The sequence below is a fragment of the Capra hircus genome, chromosome 6, assembly GCF_001704415.2.
Source record: "Capra hircus breed San Clemente chromosome 6, ASM170441v1, whole genome shotgun sequence".
Lineage (NCBI taxonomy): Eukaryota > Metazoa > Chordata > Mammalia > Artiodactyla > Bovidae > Capra > Capra hircus.
This window is the reverse complement of record NC_030813.1, coordinates 37,062,551-37,078,362: the sequence shown is the minus strand read 5'-3', so window position 1 is coordinate 37,078,362 and position 15,812 is coordinate 37,062,551. Positions and strand designations below refer to the sequence as shown.

The following is a 15,812-nucleotide window of genomic DNA, read 5'->3' as shown; positions in this document are numbered from 1 at the left end:
TACTAAGTCACTTCAGTCGTGTCCGACTCTGTGCGACCCCATAGACGGCAGCCCACCAGGCTCCGCCATCCCTGGGATTCTCCAGGCAAGAACACTGGAGTGGGTTGCCATTTCCTTCTCCAATGCATGAAAGTGAAAAGCCAAAGTGAATTCATATAGTCAGTTTTTATTTTAGTATTTTCTCCCCCAGAGGGAAATGAGAATCTACATTGATTCTACAGGTGAGATTATAAAATGTCCAAAGAAAAAACAAAAAATCAAAATCCTCATCAGCTTTTCTGGAACACAGTTACTATTTTGAATGCTGATGGTGCCATCAAACATGAATCAAAAATGAGATAAATGAGAGCACCCTTTTCCCCATCCCACAAACTCTACTTAGTTGAAGCCAGCAGACAGGGGGAACATAAAAAACACTACGGCCTAAACCAGTAGTGTGAGCAAGCAAGAAAAAAACAACAACCTTGTACCCTTTTAACTGTAAAATTTGAAATGATTGCAAGATTTGGCTGAGTTTTTATGAACCTAGGAATGCATGTAGAATGAACTCATCTGTTGCTAAAATGCATACCACTGAACCATAAAAACATTATGAAGCCTTGAGCAGATGAGGCTTTTAGTGTATCAAGTTACTAATTTACTACCTTTAAAGCATAAGCAAGGTAAATGTACCCTGGAGCAGTGTATATTTTACCAACCTGTACATATTCCAATCATTTGTTACCTTCCATTTATCAGCACAAAATCTGAAATGACCAGCACTTTTCTTGATTATTATGCTCCACCAAAAAAAAAAAAAGTAAGCTTTACAGAAGGGTCAGTCAGTGCTAGCCTAGATATGGAGCAAAAGATAAAAGCATTTCATCAATTATTCCTCTCCCGATACATAGAGTTTCTCAACATAAGAAGGTGGTACAATCTGTGTTATTGCATAGAGAAAAATTTATTTAATTCTACACCGCTCCTGGCCTTCTGGCAACCTAATCAATTTTAGATCCCTGATGTTTTTTCCCAACCCACATCCCAAAATTCTCTCCTGTATTTGTCATTTTCTAGTCCTCTGGAAGCAGTTGGCTGCCAGTAATAGAAAAGACCACAGTCGCATATAACGCACTAAGAAAACGTGAGAAGCATCTGATTCCATACAGGTTTATAGCCGTACCTGGCCAAAGTGTTCTTAATAAACCATTCCTCCAGTCTTGGAAAGCCTGAAAAAGCTGTTTGCTTTATCTAGGAATAATTATTCCCCTATTAAACAAAAAAATTAACAAAACACATAGGCTGTGCTATCTAAGCAAACCCAGATGCCCTTTCTACTCCACAGAGAGGAAGAATCCAGCACAAATTTTCTAGAATTCAGAAAAAACAGTAAAACCCTAAGGGCTATAATATATGAAAAAGATATCTTGGGACCCAGTAGATACTAAGTGCTCATTTTCTTCCTACTCTATTGCCCACTTCACCACCATTTAATGCATTAGTTGCTGGATGAAGAGAATGAAGATTTGTATTAACCTGGATTCTAAACTATAATTAAATATTAAGTTGGATCCTAAATTCTCTTATCACTTTGGACTTCAACTGCATAACCTAAGCTAAGATATAGTTTATATCTTAGACTTAGTTTATAGTCTTATATTTATATATACTTAACATGTGATCCAACCCTTTCACCGCTAGTTTAGTCAAATGAAATGAAAGCACGTGTCTACATATCTGTATAGACTTGCACACCTTTATGTGAAATAAGCAAAGCCTGCCAAAACCTGCATATCAATGAACCTACTTAAATAAAAGTTCAAGGACATACTTGATATTTGCTAGTATTTCTTTCTCAATTGTTTTCCGACAAAGTAGAAAGCCAGTCTTCACTTTTACTCGATAGCAGATGTCATGAAAACTTAACACAGCTCCTTCAGTCAACGTCTGCAGGTCCTTAGAGGTTGTCTCTGGAATGCCGTTGGGTTTTTTTGACATTGGGATAGAAACCTCGTAACTATTGGAAGACATTTTGAGCATTTCCGCCTTCCTGTGGAGGGAAAAGCAAAAATAAGTTGATAGTCCAGGTAAATGAGACTGTAAACAGTAGTTAACAATACACTTAAAACAAAACTGCTTTGGTACAAACTTCCAGTTATAAAATAAATAAGACCTGGGATATAATGTGGCACAGTGACTATAGGTAATAATACTGTATTGTATATTTGAAAGTTGCCAAGAGAGATCTTAAAAGTCCTCACCATAAGAAGAAAAAAATGTGTGACTTTTGTGTGTGATGGACATTAACTAGGTTTATTTTGGTGATCACTTCACAAAATATACACATATTATGTCATTATGTTGTACACCTGAAACTAATGATATTATGTCAATTATTTCAATTTGTTAAAAATTTTAGAGATCAAAAAAATTTTAATGTAAAATGCCTTATTGGTCGTTTTATATTGATAACATGTTTAAGTAAAAATATTTTGGCTATATTTGATACAATTAAATGTATTTTTAAAATTTTAAAACAAGTCCAGTTTTAAACTTCAATGCAATAAATAGCTCCATTTCCAATGAACAGGCCATATCACAACAATAATAATAAGCTTGGAACCTACATTAGGGAGGCAGACACAACTCTTATTACATAAACTCCAATTAGATGTCAATTAAACATCTAACAAGTAAATAGGGAGAGTATGAAAATTACTCAAAACTCACGAAGCAGCAAGAGATGAATGGGAGTTAGAGTTGACTTAAAAAATGTATTATAATATGACTCAAGATCAGGGACAGGCTACATGTTCACCATCACTCCATTCTTATTTGAGTCTATGACATAGATCTTACAAAAAAGGGGTTGGCCAAGCAGTCAGGGACAAGAGACATTTCTTTGAATTTAAAGCTCCTGACTTTACATCTCTGGTTGCTGTGTTCCTTTAATCAACTAAGAAGACAAACTCCAAAACTGTTTGGAATGATAAACTCATTTTCTTAATGGGCAACATTTACATTCTAGGAGGGTTTAGAATTATGTATAAAAATGATTGAGAAGATCAAACCAATAGTTAAATAAAGAATTTAAAACAACAAGTGAGTATTAAATTTATAAATGAAGTTTAAAATATTTCATTTAACAAGTTAGAAAAGGCCCTTTTATAAGGATTTAGAGAAGGATCTTAAGGTGAACATAACAGCTTGTGCAATAGCTTTGAAAAATGAAACTTCCATAAATTTAGTTTTAATTCTTAAAAATCAAAGTAATCAATGAAGAACTTTCTCTCTGGCTACAGTAGAGTAGCTGGTCCAAACCAATCATCCTCCTAAGGACAACTGTAGAGCAGACAAAATACAAGATCCAGCTCTTTGAAGAATGTTTTCTGATGGGTGCAACCAACCAGCCAGGACTTAAGTATCTGAAATTCTGGAAAAGAGAAAAGATGAAGCATTCCATGCCAGCATTCTCGAGGCAAATTACACATACATGGGGCAAAACCCAGAAAAACCAGGCAGAAAGAAGCTGCTCAAAAGCTCTCAATAGGCGGAGAAGGCACTGGCGACCCACTTCAGTACTCTTGCCTGGAAACTCCCATGGACAGAGGAGCCTGGTAGGCTGCAGTCCATGGGATCACTAAGAGTCAGACACGAATGAGCGACTTCACTTTCACTTTTCACTTTCATGCATTGAAGAAGGAAATACTAAGCCACTCCAGTGTTCTTGCCTGGAGAATCCCAGGGATGGAGGAGCCTGGTGGGCTGCCGTCTATGGGGTTGCACAGAGTCGGACACAACTGACGTGACTTAGCAGCAGTAGCAGCTCATTAACAGGGAGACAAAGTTTGGAGCTGTGAGTTTATCAGTTGAAAACTCCAAGTTTTTGAGATCGTACCAGTAGGGCTATGACCTGGAAATATGAGCAACCTAGAAACAGACCAGCCTTTACTCAAGCAATGTGATCCACTCATATTTTGCTAAAAGAAATTGAAATCTATTCCAAAGTTATCATCATCCAAATTTTCAATCAAAAATTACCAAGCATGCCAAAAAATAAGACCTAATGTTCCAAAACAAGAAAATAGAAGTAGACCCATAAGTATTGCAGGTTGGAGTCATCAGACATCTGCCTTAAAATAACTGAGTAATATGTCTAAGAAAATAAATGAAAAGATAGACTATCACCAAAGAACTAATCAATAGTTTTTAAAAAATCAGTAGATTAGTTTAATAGCAGTTTAGATACAAACTGGGAAAGAATTAGTGAACTGACAGACTGCCATGTAGAAAACATCCAGATTGAAAAGTGTATGAAAATTATCAGCATGGAAAAGAAACAAAAAACTTCAGACTAAAGAGAATGAAGAAGTCGCTTTTTTTTTTTAAACTACATAAAAGAGCTAAGAAACATATGAGATGTGATGAAAACGATCTGGCATATATGTAACTGGAGACCTGAAAAAGAGAAAATTAAAATGAAGCAGAATCAGTATTTGAGGAAATATTGGCCAAGCATTTTCCAAATCTGAAGGTATCAAGCCACAGACTGAAGGAGCTCTGCTGCTGCTGCTAAGTCACTTCAGTCGTGTCCGACTGTGCGACCCCATAGACAGCAGCCCACTAGGCTCCTCTGTTCCTGGGATTCTCCAGGCAAGAATACTGGAGTGGGTTGCCATTTCCTTCTCCAATGAAGGAGCTCTAGGAACACCAAGACAGGATATGCATAAGAAGACCACACACACCTGAGCATACCATAGTAGAACGTCCCCCAAACCAAAATAATCTGTAATTGTTCCTATAGCCAGAAACTGCTCTATTATTATCACATTTAAAACATATTCCATTTTGGAAACTGCAAAAGTAGGAAACCACTTATAGACTGGCACCCAGGAAATTAGAAGAGCTTAGTTTTAATCTGTGAGCACAATGAATGGTAATAATTAGCTAAAGCCCTACTCTCTGAAAGCAGTGAAAGAGAAGGCTCAAGGTACAAATAACTATAGAGACCTTGCCTATTGACTTTGTAAACTTCTTAAGCCATCCCCCATGTCTTCAGAAGCCAAACTATACTAGCCTGACACAAGCAATTGCTTCTCTTGCCATTCACCATTTGATGTTCAGGCTCCAAGGACACTTTCTAACATTCTCCCAAGGCTGTGTGTGTGTGTGTGTGTGTGTGTGTGTGTGAGTGTGTGCGTGTGTGTGTGTGTGTAAGGACACTTTCTAACACTCTCCTAAGGCTGTGTGTGTGTGTGTGTGTGTGTGTGTGTGTGTGTGTGTGGTCAGTCTGTCCAACTCTTTGCGACCCATGGAATGTAGTCTGCCAGGCTCCTCTGCCCATGGAATTTTCCAGTCAAGAATACTGGAATGGGTTGTCATTTCCTACTCCACAAGGCTCATTAAGAGAATCAAATAATATCCCACCTGAATTTAAATAGGCCATTGGCTCAAGATAGACATTAGTACAAAATCTTTGTGAGATTTTTTGTTAATAAGAGGCACCAACTGGAACTATAGTACCCAAGAAAGATCATCCATAATCCATCCATCCATCCAAGATAGAGAACTGATAAATACAATCACAGTTTTAGAAGTGTGTGCATACTGAGTTCGTCTTCACTGTGATAGGATTAAGTTAGTAATTCACATTGCTAGGAGGTGCTTAGGAATAGGAGGTGCTTAGTACAGGGTCTTAGTAATTCATGTGTCACAAATCAAGACAGCAACAGCAGCAGCAGCAGCAGGCCTAACTGAGGTACACCATCCAGCTGAAGCACATTATACCAAAAACCATATTTATTTCTAACACCAATATGAAACAATATATTACTCTAAGATGAAACAAAAAACTTATAGAAATGATTACAAAATTTTAAAAACACACATCTCAGCACCATATTCACCTCAAAGTACTCAAGTCTCCAGTTTATACAGTATCCTGGGTATACTGTATACAGTATATCAGTTTTATCCAGATACTGGGTTTATCCCAGTATCTTGGGTTTTTAGAGGAATCACTGAAAGTAACTGTCTCTAAGTAAACATTAATCTTTCTCTACAGATATATATATATATATATACCACATCTAGATTTCCCTATGACAAAAATCAACTCCCACCTTGTTGCTGCTTTCTTGCTTCCAGAGCATGTGCTAAATCATTTCTGAATCTGAGACCCACTTCAAAGACTTCAAGAATAAAAGAAGCAACCAAATGGCTTCATACAACTCGCCTGAACCAGCCTGCTCTGTTAACTGGCCTGATTATCTTTTCACCAGCTGGAACAGTCTTCCATACATGACTGAGCAGCTTTGAATAATGAGATTCTTTCCCCCTTTCCAGCTATCTCTTTTCTACCTGTGCCTACCTTTGTCACTTTTCCTTTGTTCTTGTTGTTTTCTAACTAATGAGGTACGGCTGCTGCTACTGCTGCTGCTGCTAAGTCACTTCAGTCGTGTCCGACTCTGTGCGACCCCATAGACGGCAGCCCACCAGGCTCCACCGTCCCTGGGATTCTCCAGGCAAGAACACTGGAGTGGGTTGCCATTTCCTTCTCCAATGCATGAAAGCGAAAACTGAAAGTGAAGTCGCTCAGCCGTGCCCGACTCTTAGCGACCCTATGGACTGCAGCCTACCAGGCTCCTCCGTCCATGGGATTTTCCAGGCAAGAGTACTGGAGTGGGTTGCCATTGCCTTCTCCGAATGAGGTACATTGGCATTTTTAATGCAAGCTATCATTCTTATAATAGATATACCAGTGTCTATGGAAGAAGACTTTCCAAAAAAGTAAAAATGAGGTACATTTTTGTACAAATGTACAAAATGAGGTACAAAGGAATGGGCCTGGTACATTTTTACTTTTTTGGAAAGTCTTCTTCCATAGACACTGGTATATCTATTATAAGAATGATAGCTTGCATTAAAAATACCACTTTTGAATGGACTTTTGGACTCAGCAAGAGAAGACAAGAGTGAGATGATTTGAGAGAACAGCAGTGAAGCAAGTACATTACCATATGTAAAGCAGATGACCAGGGCAAGGTCAACGCATGAAGCAAGGCACTCAAAGCCAGTGCTCGGGGACAACCCAGAGGGATAGGGTGGGGAGGGAGGTGGGAGGAGGGATCAGGATGGGGGAGACACATATACCTATAGCCGATTCATGTTGATATATGAAAAAAGCCTTCATAATACTATAAAGTAATTATCCTCCAATTAAAATAAATTAGTTAATTGACCAAAAAAAAGCCAAAATAGGCCTGCTGCCTCTGAAGCCCACACACTCAACCATATATAATTCTGCTCCCTATTGCAGAATTCAATAATGTATGACTCGCTTTTCAAAAACAAAAAAACAAAAAAAGCCACTTTTCTCTCTCTTACTCTTTACCATACTCCTAATCAGACAGTCTACTATAAACAGAGTGCATAAGTCAATAGAAACTGCACACAGGTAATAAAAGTAGAGTTCAGTTCTAAAGTCCTCAGCCAGACACCTGTCCACAGCTGTAAATATTGCACCTGCTGGTAGAGCCAGAGCAGCCTCAGGTCAAGAGTTCAGGCCTTCTTCTTACTTTTTTTTTCCCCTAGGGATAATAATAGCAAACGTGACACTCTGCCTCATAGCCAAGGGGACATGCTGGGTGAGCACACCTTCTTCAGCTGTTTTCTGTGATGCCAAGACCTCGCTGCCCTGACAAGGAATTAGGCTTCCTGGGTCACTGTCAGGTGACTGCTACAAAACTTATGAACAAACAGAAATAGAAGCAGGATAGTTTTGAACATTGTTAGAAAAGGAACTCAAAATCTGAATTGTAACTTCCATAATAAATCCCTGAAGTTTCAAGAGTCCTCTATCCATCAACGGGTTTCCACATCATCTCTGATCTGACAGTTCCACCCTGAAGCAAACATCCAGTGTTGAAACCAGCACTGTAGCGCTGGAGTCAGAGGGCTGATGTCTTCAGGTCAAGGAACTGTCTGGCACTCAAGGCCCCCACAGCACTGCAGCAGAGTGATCTGGGGAGGGCGGCACAAAGAATGAGGTCAGACAGACAGACAGGAAGAAATACCATTGCGGAAGGTCTGTATAGTCCAAGAGAAGCCACTGAGGCCTTTCAACCAGGAAAGGCTCATGATCTTAACTGTGTTTTTTAAAAATCACTCTAGCTGCTGCTGTGAGACAAGTGTGGAAGCATGGGCCAGTCAGGAGGCTACTGCAGAAAACCAGTGAGACACGCTAGGACAAAGGAATGGGCCTGGTAATGAAAACTTTTTCCTCTCCTCCTCTGTATCTAATAGAAGGATTTATCAAGGACTAAGTGCTGAGGTTATGTTTAAAATAGTGGAGATTAGGAAGCACCAGCTAAGAGATATATAACTTGACAAGATAAAAATTACCAACTCCCTGGAATTCCCTGATGGTACAGTGGTTAGGACTTTGTGCTTCCACTGCAGGAGGCATGGATTCAATCCCTGGTTAGGGAATTAAGATCCCACATGCATAGCAGCACACCCCCACACCAAAAAAAAAAAAAAAAAAAAATTACCAATTCGCTTCATTCTCACAAATTACACAACCACTGATCTTATAGATGGTAATCTGGTTTCTTATGTGTAAAAAGGATGTAAATAAGGCCCAAGAAGTGATTCTCTTGAGTTCAAGATAATCGGAGGTCAGATGAAAAAGTGCCTATGCTTCTTTCCATGTTCTTTATTAATACACATAGGGATAATAAAATAGTGCTGTCCATCAGACACATATGGCTGCTACTCAGCACTTGAAATATAGCTGGTGAATGTTTTATGTTATTTAACTTACTCACTTATACTTAAATAGCCACACGTGGCTAATAGTTACCATATAGGACAACACAGGTTTAAAGTGCTTACTTTTTAAAAATACATTTTCTCATTCTTGGGTTACTTTATAAACAATCAATTTTATAACCCCATAAAAGACACATATACTTGAACACTATGAGGCCACTCCAAGCACTCCCATATTCATCCTGCATCAAAAAAAAAAAAAACTTGCTATATGCTATTATCAAATTCATCCTCAGATTTCAAAATATCATAAAACTATACTATATTTATAGCTCAGTCAGTAAAGAATCTGCCTGCAATGCAGGAGACCCGGATTCGATTCCTGGGTCGGGAAGATCCCCTAGAGAAGGAAATGGCAACCCACTCCAGTGTTATTGCCAGGAGAATCCCATGGACAGAGGAGCCTGGCAGGCTGCAGTCCATGGGGTCGCAAGAGTTGGACATGACTTAGCTACTAAAGACAGAGAAAGAGATATTACATTTATTTCAAAAATAGGACAGTGCTATATATTTCAGGTTCAGAATAACAAATCTATAAAATGATCATATATACAATGGCTGAAAAAAGGCAATGCTTCCATTATTTTAGAACTGTCTTTTGAACAATAGCTAAATTGAATTAAATCACTTTCCTCAAATAAAACAAACGAGATGAATCCGTGAAGCATTAAATCTGATCCCCAAACAGAATTCACATTTTACCAAAACATTTTTGACTACTGAGTGCATGAAGTGGACCCCTTTACAGGGCCCAAGAGTGAGCTCTTGTCTAACACTCAGGAATGAATGGTCCAAGGAGATACACAAACTGACAAAGCAAAAGACTTTCTTAGAGAGGGGTGCCTTGGTGGAGAGCAGCAGGGAAAGGGAACCCAGGAGAACTGCTCCACCACGTGGCTCACAGTCTCAGCTTTTATGGTAATGCGGTTGGTTTCCAGGTTGTCTCTGGCCAAACATTCTGACTCAGGGTCCTCCCTGGTGGTGCATATATCTCTCAGCCAAGATCGATTTCAGCCAGAAGGATTCTGGGAGGTTGGTAGGACATATCGACTCTTCCCTTCTCTTTTTGGCCCCTCCTGAACTCTTTCTTGTTACTTTTTGGAGGTAGTACCTCCTTCTTTACTAGGATCGCCTATTGTGAGACAACTCAGGCAAGCAATTATCATCATGCCCGGCCAAAGTAGGCAGTTAATGGTTCCCTAACAATAACATAAATTTCATACCATTTTCATGGTAAATTTCAGACTACTCTATTTCAAATTTCAAATATTGAAGGTGGGCTGATGAAAGAAAAATAATTAATTTAAATAAACTATAAACCTTCCAGCCACCTCCAAAGCTTCCCAATAATAGTCACAAAGCTTTCTCTAACAATGTATGACCAGTATTTGGATCACAGCTCATCAAGCAAATTAGCATTAAAATGTTTTTTCTAGCCCAAGCTCACAGCGCAGGAACATTCTTTTCATGCCCTTTTGGCCTTCAGCCATCTCCCAAATTATAAGTAAAATAATGATAGTTTAAAGTTATCTCCTTTGGTCTTTATTGCAAACCTGCCATTTCAGAAAGCCATATATGCATTTGCAAACTAAAAATTTGCCCACATGTCTGTTGTAAAAGCAGGGACCTAATGTCCATCATGATGGACATCCTTCAAGTGAAGTGAAGTCGCTCGGTCGTGTCCAACCCTTTGCGACCCCGTGGACTGTAGCCTACCAGGCTCCTCCCTCCATGGGATTCTCCAGGCAAGAGTACTGGAGTGGGTTGCCATTTCCTTCTCCAGGGGATCTTCCCAACCCAGGGATGGAGCCTGGGTCTCTCGCATTCCAGACAGACGCTTTACCCTCTGCGCCACCAGGGAAGCCCCTGTATCCTTTGGAGTCACTCATATCATGTTCTCAATTATTCCTGCTGAATGAAAGACTAAATCACAATATGCCATGCCCCTATATTAAGCAAAGTAGCTTCATAAAGATATTCTGAGCACAAATAAGAGGAAATCACTAACCACCCTATTTAGAGAGGTCATCTACAGAAGTTAAATTCTGCCAGGATTAGTAAACCACATGTACAAATTAGAAAGGACACGAATACCACCGAAGATTTCACCTGGACTTTGTGGAAGGTAAGGACAAAACTTAATGAATATCCCCTAAAAACTCACTGTATTAACCCAGGTGGAGTTGAGAGAAAATATAATTATCCTGTTTCAAAGCAGAATTTCCAGCCAGGAATGTCCTTCCCTATCCTTTTGCCTAGAGCTTCAAAATTACTTGTGGGATTAAGACCAGTTTAATCTTTCAGGGAATACATGGCTTGGGGCAGGGCAGGTGGGTGGGGGTGGGTCACAGTGGTTAGAAGGGAAGGGAAGAAAAGTCACTCAGTCGTGCCCAACTCTTCGCGACCCCATGGACTGCAGCCCACCAGGCTCCACAGTGGTTAGAAGTGGCCTCCTAAAGGAGACTAACCAGTTATATAGGAAGGAGAGAAGAGAAAAGAAAGTTGTCCTAGTAAAGGAAAGCAAAATCATTAAACTGAAAGAGATTCCTTTGGGAAATGCACGCAGTTTGAGAAATGGAGTACTTCCTGCCATATCAGTAAACAATGAGGTCACAGTCACCAGTGATCCCAGCCCTCCAGGGCACCCAGGAAGGAGAACAAAAGCAAGATGTGTCAGCCCTCAGGCTGCAGCCACTCCCTATGGGAAGCCCAGAAGAACTCAGGATGTGAAAAACCACAAGATACTGGCCCCAGATAGCTGAGATACATAGGAAAGGAAAGACTTCAGTGAGCTCAGAGGCTTGCATCTTTCCATATACAGAAAAGTGCTAAATTCCTTAACTTGAGATAGCTGATTTTCTTTAATTCACAAAAATACTTTTGATGTTCAGACTCAGTCCAGTTCAGTTCAGTTGCTCAGTCGTGTCCGACTCTTTGTGATCCCATGAACTGCAACACGTCAGGCCTCCCTGTCCATCACCAACTTGCAGAGTTTACTCAAACTCACGTCCACCGAGTCGGTGATGCCATCCAACCATCTCATCCTCTGTCATCCCCTTTTTCTCCTGCCCCCAATCCCTCCCAGCATCAGAGTCTTTTTCAATGAGTCAACTCTTCGCATGAGGTAGCCAAAGTACTGGAGCTTCAGCTTTAGCATCATTCCTTCCAGAGAAATTTCAGGGCTGATCTCTGGTTGGATCTCTTTGCAGTCCATGGGACTCTCAAGAGCCTTCTCCAACACCATAGTTCAAAAGCATCAATTCTTTGGCGCTCAGCTTTCTTCACAGTCCAACTCTCACATCCATACATGACCACAGGAAAAACCATAGCCTTGACTAGATGTTCAGACTACCTGTCCTTTGTTTCCAAGGCCTATACGTATAACCTGACTCCTCCACCCTGCCTCCTGAGACCCGTTTTCTCAAGGCTACTTGAAATGCTGCCTCCTGGGCCTGAAGTCCTAAAATTCCCACCCAATACAACATAACCCTCAACTTTTAGGTTGTGACTTCTCTTTAGTTGGTAAATTCATTATATTAAAGTTCAGCTTTGGGGAAAGGGCAGTAAGAAAATTAGGCTGGAGAGGCAGCAAAGGCCATCAGAGAATGACGTATGCCCTGTACGGACCTAAGACTTGAGTGTGGAAGCTCCACAGGTCCCCTCAGCCATCTCCTCACTCATTCTACAGATCCCCGTCCTTCCTGCACTGAGGAGATACACAGTCAGACCAGTGAGAGATCCACGGAGAATTGGTGACTTACAGCTCAGATGGTAAAGACCCAGGTTTGATCCCTGGATTAGGAAGATCCCCTAGTGAAGGAAATGACAACCCACTCTGATATTCTTGCCTGGAGAATCCCACGGACAGAGGAGCCTGGTGGGCTACAGTACATGGGGTCACAAAGAGTCGGGCACAACTGAGTGACTAACACACACACAACACACAGAACACAGAGGAAAAAGGAATAGATAACAAACAAGAGGGGGAACGTTTTGGTACATGTAACATTCCTTCCAACATAACACCAACTCTACTCAGGGTTCAGCCTAGTCTCTGTTTTTTGTCATGCATATTCAAAACGTGTCAATAGTAAACCGTGTTGTAGACAAACATCCTCTTTAAGTACAGTTTTTGGACTTTGAAGATGTATACAGACATGTAACCATGAAAAGTAGGACACGGACCATTTCTATTACCCCAAAGAAATTCCCTCTCCCACCCCAGCCCACGACAACCATAGACCTGTTTCCTGTCCCTTTTTAAATTTAATCTTAAAAAAAAATTTTTTTATTATTACTATTTTTTACTTTTTGGCCACACCCTGAGACATCTGGGTTTTTAGTTCCCTGACCAGGGATTGAACTCACACCCCCTACATTAGAAGGCAGAGTCTTAATCACTTGACCACCAGGGAAGTCCCTCAATTTAATCCTAATCCTCTCTTTAAATAGATACAAGTGTACATAATGCAACTACAACTGATCCTTGAAACCTGGCAGGATCCTGTGTGGCCCTCTTGTATACACAAGTCTTTCTGCATCCCCTGTTTCTTGTCTGTAGGGAAAAAATTTCAGCTTCTCAGACCTTCCCTGAGGTTCAAAGGGCAGATTCAAACAGTTGTTAATTAGAAGAGTGAAGGAAAGCAGAAACCAAGGAAAGGCAGTCAAGAAACAATAGGACATCACAGCAGGATCCTCTATGATCCACCTCCCAGAATTCTGGAAATAAAAGCAAAAATAAACAAATGGGATCTAATTAAAATTAAAAGCTTCTGCACAACAAAGGAAACTATAAGCAAGGTGAAAAGACAGCCTTCTGAATGGGAGAAAATAATAGCAAATGAAGCAACTGACCAACAACTAATCTCAAAAATATACGAGCAACTCATGAAGCTCAATTCCAGAAAAATAAATGACCCAATCAAAAAATGGGCCAAAGAACTAAATAGACATTTCTCCAAAGAAGACATACGGATGGCTAACAAACATATGAAAAGATGCTCAACATCACTCATTATTAGAGAAATGCAAATCAAGACCACAATGAGGTACCACTTCACACCAGTCAGAACAGCTGCAGTCCAAAAGTCTGCAAGCAATAAAAGCTGGAGAGGGTGTGGAGAAAAGGGAACCTTCTTGCACTGTTGGTGGGAATGCAAACTAGTACAGCCACTATGGAGAACAGTGTGGAGATTCCTTAAAAAATTGCAAATAGAACTACCTTATGACCCAGCAATCCCACTGTTGGGCATACACACTGAGGAAACCAGAATAGAAAGAGAGACATGTACCCCAATGTTCATCGCAGCACTGTTTATAATAGCCAGGACATGGAAACAACCTAGATGTTCATCAACAGATGAATGGATAAGAAAGCTGTGGTACATAGACACAATGGAGTATTACTCAGCCATTAAAAAGAATACATGTGAATCAGTTCTAATGAGATGGATGAAACTGGAGCCGATTATACAGAGTGAAGTAAGCCAGAAAGAAAAACACCAATACAGTATACTAACACATATATATGGAATTTAGAAAGATGGTAATGTTGACCCAGTATGCGAGACAGCAAAAAAGACACAGATGTGTAGAGCGGACTTTTGGACTCTGAGGAAGAGGGTAGGATGATTTGGGAGAATGGCATTGAAACATGTATACTATCATGTAAGAAACGAATCGCCAGTCTATGTACTATCATGTAAGAAACGAATCGCCAGTCTATGTTTGATGTAGGATACAGGATGCTTGGGGCTGGTGCACGGGGATGATCCAGAGAGATGATATGGGGTGGGAGGTGGGAGGGGGGGTTCATGTTTGGGATCGCATGTACACCCATGGTGGATTCATGTCAATGTATGGCAAAACCAATACAGTATTGTAAAGTAAAATAAAGTAAAAATAAAAATTTTAAAAAAAAAGAAAAGAAATGGAAAAACAAACAAACAAACAAAAAAGGAAACAATAGGACAGCCATGGAGCAGGGTCCTGGTTCCCCCTCAAGGGATATACATAACAATATCTTTGAGTTTTTCTATAGGAACTAAGGTCCCCACCAGGATGGACAATGGCAACTTCAGGCTGAGCACAAGATTCCTGAAACACCTGTTAACTCATCACCAACCAATCAGAAGTCACACACCCTGCAGCCCTCGCCCGAAATTTTGCCTAGAAAAACATTTCCCTGAAAACCATCAGAGAGTTCACAGCCACCCATTCTTCCTTGGGCCTTGCAATAAACTCTTCTCTGTTCCAAACTCCAGTGCTTTAGTTTGGCCTCACTGTGTGTCGAGCAGATGAACTTGCGTTTGGCCGTACCTTGAACAAACAGATTCGAACTGTGCAGGTCCACTTATATTGTGGATTTCTTTTCAATAAATATACTGGCAGATTTTTTTTTTCAAGATTTGCAACAATTTGAAAAAACTTGAAATACTGAAAAAAAATCAAGAAAGTTAGATATGTCATGAATGATAAAATATATGTAGATATGCATATAACATACAAAATATGTGTTAAGTTTTGGAGGAGTCAAAAATTATAATGGATTTTTGACTGCATGGGGGTGTGTCCTTAACTCCTATTCCTTTTTCCTTTCGATGAAAAATGTCAGAGTCAGCAGTGCTAAAGAGAAAAAAATAAAAGTGAAGGAGGAAACGAAGTCAAGGAAGGCCTTCCCAATAAGGCCTTTGAGCAGAAACCCGAGGGTGGCTCTATGGAGGTGGGCTGCCAAGATCAAGTGCTAACCTAAGGAACAGCACGGCCAGTGGGACTGAAGCAGAGGGAGGGAGAGTATAGGATATGAAGTCGGAGGTTCAGGTCAACTCTGGCAGTGTCCATACCTCAGGCCACTGTAAGAACTTTGCTTTGGCTTCTGGGTGGAGGAATAGCATAATCTAATTATGTTTTAAGAGATCACTCTGACTTGGGGTGGGGGTGGGGGTGCTGGAGAGAGGAGCAGAGCAGGGAGGCCACATAGAGGCTACTGTAGTCATTTAAGA

At 40.3% G+C, this 15,812-nt stretch overlaps 1 protein-coding gene across 8 annotated transcripts in view; it reads right to left on the bottom strand.

The window, feature by feature from the left end:
• ABCG2 (ATP binding cassette subfamily G member 2 (Junior blood group)) overlaps positions 1-15,812 on the bottom strand; it is a 131,255-nt gene that overhangs the window by 40,657 nt on the left and 74,786 nt on the right. For 7 of the 8 annotated variants that reach the window (XM_018049140.1, XM_018049139.1, XM_018049142.1 and 4 more), the window contains 1 exon segment: positions 1,811-2,029. In XM_018049140.1, coding sequence (XP_017904629.1) covers positions 1,811-2,019 — 209 coding nt within the window. In that variant the 5' untranslated portion in view covers positions 2,020-2,029. 8 annotated transcript variants of the gene reach the window in all.